A 10766-nucleotide genomic window follows, 5' to 3' on the forward strand; every position below is an offset into this window, starting at 1 on the left:
CTTTTGTTTGTGTGGATGTGTAGTGATAATTAAACTTTAAGTGGCTGCAACTCAACAGAGCTTGGCGAGAGTAGTCAGAAAACAAGCACATTACTTTTTCGGTTTCGTACACAATTTTCGTAGTGATATTCACTTGTTTCTTTCGATGCAGGGCAAATTCCGAAGTTGTTCCGATCAATCGATGATGACGGAGGCCACTTGCAAGTAAGTGTCACACATTTTTGATTTTAGTCAAATTTTCTTTTTTTTTTTTGATTCTCTTCGATTTTTTTTTACCTTTCTCATTGATATTTGAGGAATGACAAAAAAAATCCTCTCTAAACATTGATTTTATTTGAGTCAAAAATGTTGAGTCAAAATTTTGCGTGATTCTGTTTTGAGTCAAAATTTTTTTGACATATTTACGACAAAAATCATTCATTCGTCATTTTTTTGACATTCATTCCCATTCCCTACACAGTGGTACATATCTTGTATTCGAAAATGGGCAAGTCACCACGCCGGTCATCAAAGAACGTGAATGGGTCAATAATAAATTCAACTTCGACAATGTTGCAAAAGGGATGCTCACATTATTCACAGTATCAACATTCGAAGGATGGCCAGGGTGAGTTTTATTATTATTCGCAAAACATGGACTTATTCTCTTTCGATTAAGTATCAACATCAAGAAGATTTCTTCTCATTTATTATTAATTCACTTTGAATAGCAATTTAATTTGAATTTTCAAACATTTAACGCTCGTCGAACGAATTGCGAATTTTTTTTTAAAGCCTTAGTTTTTATTGCTTTCCAATTACTGATGAATTAAAATTATAATTTAATTTAAATTTAATGTCATTTCTCCTGGTTTCTTTTATTCTCTCCCTCTTTATCGTTATCTTCTTCTCTCTCTCTCTCTTTCTCACCCACTTCTCCGCTGTAGGCTTTTGTACGTGTCGATTGATTCGAACGAAGAAGACAAAGGTCCAATAGAAAATTTCCGTCCAATCGTTGCCACGTATTATATAATTTACATCATTATAATAGCATTTTTTATGGTTAATATTTTCGTCGGTTTTGTTATTGTTACGTTCCAAAATGAGGGCGAACAAGAGTACAAAAACTGTGAATTGGATAAAAATCAGCGAAATTGTATTGAATTTGCACTGAAAGCGAAACCAGTCCGCCGATACATACCCAAGCATCGGATTCAATACAAACTGTGGTGGTTTGTCACATCCGAACCATTCGAATATGCCATATTCATATTGATTATCATCAATACCGTAACGCTGGCCATGAAATTCCATGGACAAGAACAATGGTACACGGACATGCTGGATGTACTAAATTTGATATTCACCATTGTGTTCTCAATGGAGTTCGTCTTTAAATTGGCTGCATTCCGATTTAAGGTACACACACACACACACACTTACATCAACATTTTCCGGATATTAGAATTTCTATCCGCAAATAAATGATATTCATTCGCATTTTCTCCTTCTAAATTGTATATTTTGCATGTAGAACTACTTCGGTGACGCGTGGAACGTGTTCGATTTTATTGTGGTGTTGGGCAGTTTCATCGATATCATGATGTCGGAAATTGATCGAAAAGAAGAAATCGATAAAGGCGTCAAGAAAGAAACGATAAATTCAGTGGCAGCGACCAATGCAAAGGTAAATTTTATGCTTAATAGCATTTCTTTTCGAATTCATTCTACCTTTTTCGTTTCTACGTTTTTCTCATTTTCATTTTGGTTTTCATTTTCAATACAATTCCCGTTTTCTCTTTCAATTTCATTGGAATTTGCCATCAAGTTTTCACACAAATTTCTCCATTCCATCCATTTGCAGAACATTTCGATAACATTATTCTTCCGACTGTTTCGTGTAATGCGTTTGGTGAAATTGCTGAGTCGAGGCGAAGGTATTCGAACGCTACTCTGGACATTCATCAAATCCTTCCAAGCGCTTCCATATGTTGCATTGTTGATTGTGATGTTGTTCTTCATCTATGCGGTCATTGGAATGCAGGTAAATTATCATCGAACGACCTGTCGATGTCTGGCTGATTTCCTCTGCTCAAATTCGAATGAAATTAATAGATTTTTCCGTCATTTTTTTGTTTCTATCGCACTTCATGTCAAGTTTTTAAGAAGCCCTAATCGATTCCCCGTTTTTATTTCAGCTATTTGGTAAAATCAAACTGGACGATGAGATAATCACTCGGAATAACAACTTTCAATCGTTTCCGCAAGCGGTGTTGGTGTTGTTTCGATCGGCCACGGGCGAGGCGTGGCAAGAGATTATGATGGCTTGTGCGAGCGATGAGGAGGGCAATTGTGTACAAATGCCCGGCGATTCGCCCGACTCAACGGATAATTGCGGTTCAGCGGCCGCATTTCCATACTTCATCTCATTTTATGTATTGTGCTCATTTTTGATTATCAACTTATTCGTGGCGGTTATTATGGATAATTTCGATTATTTGACACGGGATTGGTCAATCTTGGGGCCACATCATTTGGACGAATTTATTCGATTGTGGAGTGAATATGATCCAGATGCCAAGGGTCGTATCAAACATTTGGATGTGGTCACATTGCTGCGAAAAATATCACCGCCACTCGGTTTTGGAAAATTGTGTCCGCATCGAGTGGCTTGCAAGCGGCTGGTATCAATGAATATGCCATTGAATAGCGATGGAACGGTTCTGTTCAATGCCACATTGTTTGCCGTTGTGCGAACATCGTTGAAAATCAAAACGGAAGGTAACATCGATGATGCAAACACCGAACTCCGTGCGGTTATTAAACAGATTTGGAAACGAACCAATCCAAAGCTACTTGATCAAGTGGTACCGCCGCCAGGTGTTGATGACGAAGTCACCGTTGGAAAATTCTATGCAACTTTCTTGATTCAAGACTACTTCCGTCGATTCAAAAAGCGCAAGGAACAAGAACTGAAAGACGGTTCCGGTGATGCGAATGCTACGGTGACGCTTCAGGCCGGTTTGCGCACATTACACGAAGCCGGGCCAGAGTTGAAACGAGCCATTTCGGGCAATTTGGATGAACTGATCGAAGAACCAGAGCCAATGCATCGGGTATGTAGTTTGATTGGCGGAGATTTTTTTTTTTTTTGTCTGGAAATTATGATTTTCTTTGTGCTAACCATTTGTATTTCGATTCTATTGCAGCGAAATCACACCCTATTCGGAAGTGTGTGGTCGTCGATGCGACGAAAAGGGCAGGCACCGTTCGGTAAACGTGGTCTAGGCGGTAAAGGTAACAAGCAAGCAAATGGTAAAATGAACAAGCGTTATGGTATGGATCCAATGAGCGAGGCCGATGCCGATGCCGAAGCCGATGCAGATAATGACTTTTTGTACAATTCAATGCGTCAAGTGGTGTCCGAAGGCATGAATCACATAACAAAAACACTAATGCAAACCGGTGGATATGGTGAAGGTGCTGAATTTGGTAGTGACAGTGCGGGTGATCCGATCAACAGTACCGGTGAACTACAGACTCGTGGCCAAGAGAATATACCATTGCGACCGCTTGTAATGAGCAACAATAACAATTACAACATGAATGTTTCACAAAATATGCCGACCAATGGGTAAGTTTACACACACACATATTCACAATAATTCCATTTTATTTCTTAAAAAAAAAAAACGAAAAGAGAAATAAACACGCAAACCACACAAAATCAGCCGCAATTTTATCTTAATGTGTATATCTAGATTCTTATCGCATATTTCATCATTTCTCAATTGAACAAAACCAATTGACCAAAAACAAACAAACATAAATTGTGATCGTTTTTATCAACATAGAATTGCTAAAGTTATCAACAAAAACAAACAAAAAAAATCGCAGCCAAAAAGAAAAGCCATTTAAAAAAACACATCGAAAATCTATCAAAGTATTTTCTTTTATTCATTCCAGTCATTTTTCATATACTGATATATCATGTCTCGCAATCTCTTAGCTTCTATCACCTACTTTCCATTTCTATTGTTTTTCGTTCATCATTTTTGTTTTCGTTTTCTTAGTTTAGTATAATTTATTACGTTCATTTTGGTTGAAGAAAAAATTGGCAAAAAAGCAGCCACCAAAATCGCTGTTTCGAAAAACTTTACCATTTTCTTCCTAATTTGATTTATTTTCTCTGTCATTGAAACACTTGGAGCCGAAACACACACAGTCAGTCTGTTTCCAAGGATCTGTGTCTCATAAGTGTACGCTTTTATTTACAAATCAATTCTAAAAGCTAATTTGAATGTAAATAATGTCAAAAAAAAGAACAATAAACGGATCAACTGTTCATCCGGACACACACACACACAGAACAAAAAAATTGAACAAATCGAATCAGTCGTTCAGAACTTGGTACTGTTGGATAACTGTAACTTTTTTTTTCTTCTTAAATTTATTTAATATTTCATCATAACATTTGGGAAGAGTGATTATTGCGGCCAATCAGCGTTGCAATGATTCCAATGAAAATGGTAGTCACAATACACCTTTAGCCGGTTTCCCTTTATTTAATGTATGAAATCTCTAAAGTTTTAGTAACGAACGATCTTTTGTTGTTGTTGGTAATCATAGACATTTTTTGATTGAAAACATAAAGGGATTTGATATCTACAAGAATAGATGAACTTTTTTTTGCAAGACTAGGATTTAAATGAAACAAATACACTTTAGAGAGTGCTAGATTTAGAATATACCCCATATATCCTATATATACCTTCCCCTTCGCCTCCCCGGACATACAAATATCTAAGAGAAAAAAAAACAACTCACGCACACACACACTTACTTACAAACTTACACAGAATAGCAAAACCAAATTTCTAGTCTCTCAGTTCTTTTTTGCAATTAAAACAAAACAATTTAATATAAATTTCCCAAACAGCAAAGCCAATCAAAGTGGTTTCCTACTGCATCCATTTTACAACGGTAAGCATACTATGTCGATTCCTATACTCGCACACAAACCAATCTATTTACCAAAAAAAAAAAACAAGAAACAAATATTTTCGAACATTGTGTTGTTTGCGCGTTTTGGACGTGTTTTATTTGTTTTCGATTGTGGTTTTATGTTATTCTTCTTTTGGTTCACATTTTTTGATTTTGAAATTAATTTTCTGTTCGTTTCGTTTTGAAAATGTATTATGATATGCCACGTGTGACCATTTTTTGAAATTTTTATTTTTTGTTCAAAATAAAACGCTAATTTTGAATCCATACATACACACACACTAATATCATTTCGGGAAAAAAATACTAGACAAAGGGTCTTTCGAATGTTAACTTAAAATTCATCACACACATACTTCAAGTCTCGCTAGGTCCCTACGTTACGACTACTACGGTTTTTCGGGGGAATTTATTAGATTTTTTTATTTCACTAGTAGCAAAGAGTGTTCACGCATTTTGGTTTTTCTCTCACTCACACACACACACACACACACACATACAACAACAAAAAACGATACATTTTGTTTAAAGATCCTTTTGGGTTTTTTTCGCAGCTAGTCGTTTCTTATTCGAATTGAGAGTATGTGGCATGGGTTTTGACAATTTTACATAGAACAAAGTAGTAAAAAAGCAAATTGTTTGCACTTCATTTATTCGCATCGGGCTGTTGAGGGGGAGATAATTCGGTTAGAAGTTGGATACGTCGTGAGAAAACCTCTATTTATAAATGAAAATCAATATTTGCATATTATCTCCCCTTCATGTGTATTTAGCTTACAACAGTAAAAAAAAAACAAGCAGGTGTAATGGATAGTATTAAGCACATTTAAAATGTGTGTATCGAATTTTTCGTTTTGGTCGAGTCGATTGAGTCACAGGATAACGCGCAAATGATTTCTACTAGAGAAAATCGGGCTAGCGATTTTTCGAATTTTGTTAGTTCTTTGTTGTTTTGAATTGATTGATTGTTTTTTTCGTAGTGCAAATAGTGCTCTAAATTGCAAGTTTAACGAATCGAAAATGGATATCTGCAATGTTTGACAGTTTTGTAAGTTTTGTAAGCTAGTAGAAAAAGACAAAAATAAAATAAAATAAATAAATCGCCATTTCAATCGTTCCAAACAAAAACTGACTACCATCCAAAAGCAAAAACAAAATCCAAACCAAAAAGAAAAACTATCATATCTACCAAAGTTCTCATTGAAATACCGATTTCGAATTGTTTAGCCAAATTGCATGCAAACTATTTGTAAATGTGAATCATTTTTTCAGTTTTTCTTTTTTCTTCATTTTTTTTTCGTTCGAAAGCACTTTTTATATTTACTGTTTTTTCCTCACATATTACACACAATAAGCCTTCCCATCACATCAACAACTAACTAAGCTACATATATGGGCTGCTAATGGCTTTATCATTAATTGCTTTACAAAACATTTGTTGTGTTTATACATATATATGTTGATTGATAATATATACTAATTTATTCGTTTTTTTTTCATAATTCTTTAGTCAAAAGATAAACGAAACAAATAGTTCAATTATCAATCAATTAAACTTTTCTAATATTATGTGTGAATTGATTGTTTAGCTCCGATCGAACAACAACAACAACAAGAACAACAACAACAAAAGACAATGCATCAACAACAGCAACAACAACCAACGAGTGGCGGTTATGCCAACAGTAACGGTGTTTCAGTTTTGAGTACGAACGAAACCGGCGCCGACATGGCCAATTTCCATGCAAAGCAACGTTTAACCCAATCAACACCGGGCAGCCCTCAGGAGCATGGACGGCCCACTTCGTTCGAAGTTGTCGGCTCGGCTGAGAGTCTTGTTGGACGAGTAAGTTACAAGTTGATTTGCTATTCTGAAACCTTTTCCAAAGCTAATTCAATGAGTCTTCTTTTATTTTTCTTCCTGAAAAATCGAAATTTTTTCAAATAATTTTCTTGTTATTCCATCGTGTAGGTTCTTGTTGAGCAGGGACTTGGAAAATTTTGTGATCCCGATTTTATACGATATACATCGCGTGAAATGCAAGAAGCTTTAAATATGACCAGTGAAGAAATGGATATGGCTGCACATCAGCTCATTCAAAATCAGATACAAAATCGCTTGGCCAACTCTTAAACTGCCTGGTGGCGTCGAGATTCATTGGAATAGCGCCTCCGCTTTAGAATGATATAAAAGAAGAAAGAAAAAAACGGAACACAAAGAAAGAAGAATACAAACAACTGCTGGTTACCGGGTAGCTAGTGAGCGTCACTCGCGCAAAATCTCAACGGAAATCTCTTTCATGTCATAGTTTACTACAATTTCTACTGTACACATTACACGATCACTCATTTTCAGTGTGAAATTCCCATCTGTAAAACGATACACTTTTCCACTCACCATTTTACGTGTTTAATTTTTTTTTTCTCGAATAATTGCTTTGTAAGGATACCTACGGGAAGTTCATTTTTTATCTAAGTGAGCGCATTTTGCTGGTAACAGCAAAATGGAATCAAGAACAAACAAAACGAACTCAATAATGTATACTAGTACTGTAATGCAAAAGTACAAAACATTAAATTGACCCAAGCGCGACTCCACACTTAGCTTCTAAATGTGACACCGTAGTAAGTGTGGGCATACGTTTTGTGAATAAGCGACAAAGAGAATAGAAACAAGTGTGCGTGTATTAGTCGCTACATTGAGTAGCATCGCATCAGGCTACTCACTACCACACGCGCACTTGTTTCCATTCTCTTTGTCGCTTATTCGCAAAACGTATGCCCACACTTACTACATTGTCACATTTAGAAGCTATGTGTGCAGTCGCGCTTGGGGAGTTAAAAACGTTTGCTTTGTTTAGCAGTTGACAATTAACTGACTTTATTAACTGAATTTCTTATTGCTAACAAAGTTATTTGTTGACTGTTGATTTGAGGTTTCGGTGCATTGACCGCTTTGGTCAGCAAATATATTGCATACATTACATTGAACATTATTACTGTTGGTTTGTCCAACAAGTACGATTGATACGTATCAGCGCAAAATGTGGCCAGGATGAAGGAAAGAAAAGTCTGTGTAATTTGAAACTAAAAAAGCATTTTGCCATATAACACACATACATGAAACCAAACGTCATAAAACTGAAGAAGGAAAATACGACAGAAAAAAACGGAAATTTTTACTTGGAGACAAGAGAAAAAAAAAACTAACTAAAAATGACAAATATTAGAACGGAACATGATTTTCGCCTTAAATATTAAATTGCCATTGATGATGAGTCATGCTGCATTTTTTTTTTAAACACACAAACACAAGTTGACAAAAACGAAAGGAGATGAACGTATGTTCGGTCCTAAGAGCTTATGAGATGTGTCACAAAAGAGAAACAGATAAAACAATTCATTCTGAAGCTCCTCCAATAACAAAAATACTAACGAATTCCTGTAAAGTAATTCTAGCAATTAAGAACAATTCAAATCAATCACATCATTTAACAAACATCAGCGACACTTTCAATCTTCAGTCTCTTTCTCTCTCTCTCTCTTTATCTATCTCTTTCATTCTTTTCTTTCTCGATTCGTTTTTGTTTTTTTAAATAACAGCATTTTAAAGGAATCCGACAAATAACAACAATCATCTCCAGCGAACTGAATCGCATAAGCAGCACAAAAAGCACATCTCTTCACTCTTGCGAAAACCATGTTTTTTCTTATGAAAACCGTTAGAAATATAAGACACACATTCGATGAAAACACACAAACTCTCACACAAAATATATATAAATACAAAGTGTAAAAAAAAACAATCAAAATTATAAGATAACGGAGGCGAAATGGATGGAGAGAAAACGGGCCATGTTTTCGGTGAAATTAATGAACGATTTTAGACATTTTCCCAATATACTCCTTCTTTGCTAAAGAAAAAAAATACAGAGCCTCAAATATTATTGAAAGACCATTTAAATAGAAAAAGAAAAAAAAACTAGTTAACAATTGATGGAAATGAGCAGCAAAATTTGGTCAACTTAAAAGAGATAGTTACGTTAGTGTAGGCAGAAAACAGATTGAAACAAATAAACACACAAACACACAAAATGAGGGAAATAAAAATTCATTATGTACACCTATTTGTGAGGTCACACAGAGTTTAAGCAGTTAAGTTGATATAGACATGAATGTGTTGGTGCCACTGAAGTAATTTGTTTTCATTTTTCAGAGTTTTTAGAATATACAAGCACAAATGATAGGAACAAAAAAATAAAAATAAAATAAAAACCTGTTGAACATTTGGAGATTTATATTATTTGCTGTAAATAATTCAAGGAGACAGATAAAAAAACAAACCAATTTAATGCGATAATTCATATAATTGTATATACAAAGTTTTTTGGTGTTTTTGAAAAACTTTATTTAATATTACATGAGGAGGAGTAAATAGAACAAGAAAAAAAAAATTAAAGAAAAAATTGTAGTTTATACCAAATAAAGAAAAAAATACAACAGAGTTTTCAGTATGATTTACCGGAAACAACAACAACAAAGAAAAAAAAATGAAATAAGAAAAATTGACCAAATTATTTTAAGGAACGAAAACATAAGAAACTAAATGAATACACACAATTTCAGCGTAATTTGTAAATGGCCATTTATATCTATTTAAATGTAGATTCGAAAGCTCGAAACAAAAGTATATGTAGATAGTTAAGCGCATATTCATAATCAAAATTTGACCATTTTGTGAATGGACAATAATTATTTTATCTGCTTACTAGAGTGGCTCGTTTTTTGAAAGCTTCGTTTTTTGCTATTGGTGAGGCTCAAAATGTCTGGCGTGCGTCCAGCAAAGCACAAAATACCATATCTTTCGGTTGTTTCATGGGAATTGAAGGGGACTTCCGCCAGAGCCAGATAAATGGTTTTTCGATTGAGCCATGAGGATACAACATCAATACAGCACCTATTCATGACATTAAAAACGTCGTAAAACATTCTGGGTCTTATTTTTCTACCAAAAAAACCAATCCTTCTGCCATTTTGCCAATTTTCCGAAGAAAATAAGAAAATTTTACGTGGCAGCTTCCTTTCATCGAAATGCTTTCAATCACTTCCGATCTACTTCAAATTTGCCGGAATTTGTTGGTGAAAAAATTAAATCCAGAAAATATCATGATGTTTACAATGTCGTATATAGGTTTTCTATTGTGGTTGTATTCTCATGACTTCATCAAAAAACCTGCAATTTATTAGGCTCTGGCGAAAATCTGTAATCCCCATAAAACAACTAAAGATATGGTATTTCGAACTTGGCTGACACTCGACAAAGGTTTAAGCCTCATCGATGGTGCAAAACGAAACTATCAAAAATCAAGCCATCCTACTGATTACAAAAAAAAACACGAAAATGATGATATCGTTGTACCATCCGACAAAGAAACAAAAATTTAAGAAGAAGAAAAACATAAAAGACGCAGATTCAAATAATTATTCTCTGTTCAATGCGAGGTGCAAACACAAACAAAGAAACCAAAAAAAAACTTTTGAATAAGAAGAAACCTATGATATACACCCCCCGTCACGTCGTCTTTTTTTATATTTATAAATGTTTTACTATATTTATTCGTTATAACTGAAATATCTAGAGAGCATCTCAAACTCTGAATTTCTCACAATTTCGACAAACAGACGTTTTGCACATTGGCAGTGAAACATTTTAACTCCTTACAAAAAAAAAATACAGAGAAATTTAGACAACATTTCAAATGAACCAAGACTTTTATTTCAAA

The 10766-nt window shown here is 34.7% G+C and overlaps 1 protein-coding gene across 6 annotated transcripts in view; it reads left to right on the plus strand.

Moving 5' to 3' along the window:
- The window catches only part of LOC129574929 (muscle calcium channel subunit alpha-1), a 28825-nt gene extending 18082 nt beyond the window's left edge, over positions 1 to 10743 (plus strand). For all 6 annotated transcript variants that reach the window (XM_055457602.1, XM_055457599.1, XM_055457600.1 and 3 more), the window contains 10 exons: positions 152 to 204; positions 461 to 607; positions 927 to 1398; positions 1514 to 1666; positions 1844 to 2023; positions 2178 to 3095; positions 3189 to 3613; positions 4919 to 4962; positions 6573 to 6829; positions 6956 to 10743. In XM_055457602.1, coding sequence (XP_055313577.1) covers positions 152 to 204; positions 461 to 607; positions 927 to 1398; positions 1514 to 1666; positions 1844 to 2023; positions 2178 to 3095; positions 3189 to 3613; positions 4919 to 4962; positions 6573 to 6829; positions 6956 to 7117 — 2811 coding nt within the window. In that variant the 3' untranslated portion in view covers positions 7118 to 10743. The remainder of the gene's footprint in view (positions 1 to 151; positions 205 to 460; positions 608 to 926; positions 1399 to 1513; positions 1667 to 1843; positions 2024 to 2177; positions 3096 to 3188; positions 3614 to 4918; positions 4963 to 6572; positions 6830 to 6955) is intronic.
- The last annotated feature ends 23 nt before the right edge of the window (positions 10744 to 10766 follow it).

The sequence above is a fragment of the Sitodiplosis mosellana genome, unplaced genomic scaffold, assembly GCF_009176505.1.
Source record: "Sitodiplosis mosellana isolate CC-2019 unplaced genomic scaffold, AAFC_SMos_1.0 Smas_scaffold_6165, whole genome shotgun sequence".
Classification (NCBI taxonomy): domain Eukaryota; kingdom Metazoa; phylum Arthropoda; class Insecta; order Diptera; family Cecidomyiidae; genus Sitodiplosis; species Sitodiplosis mosellana.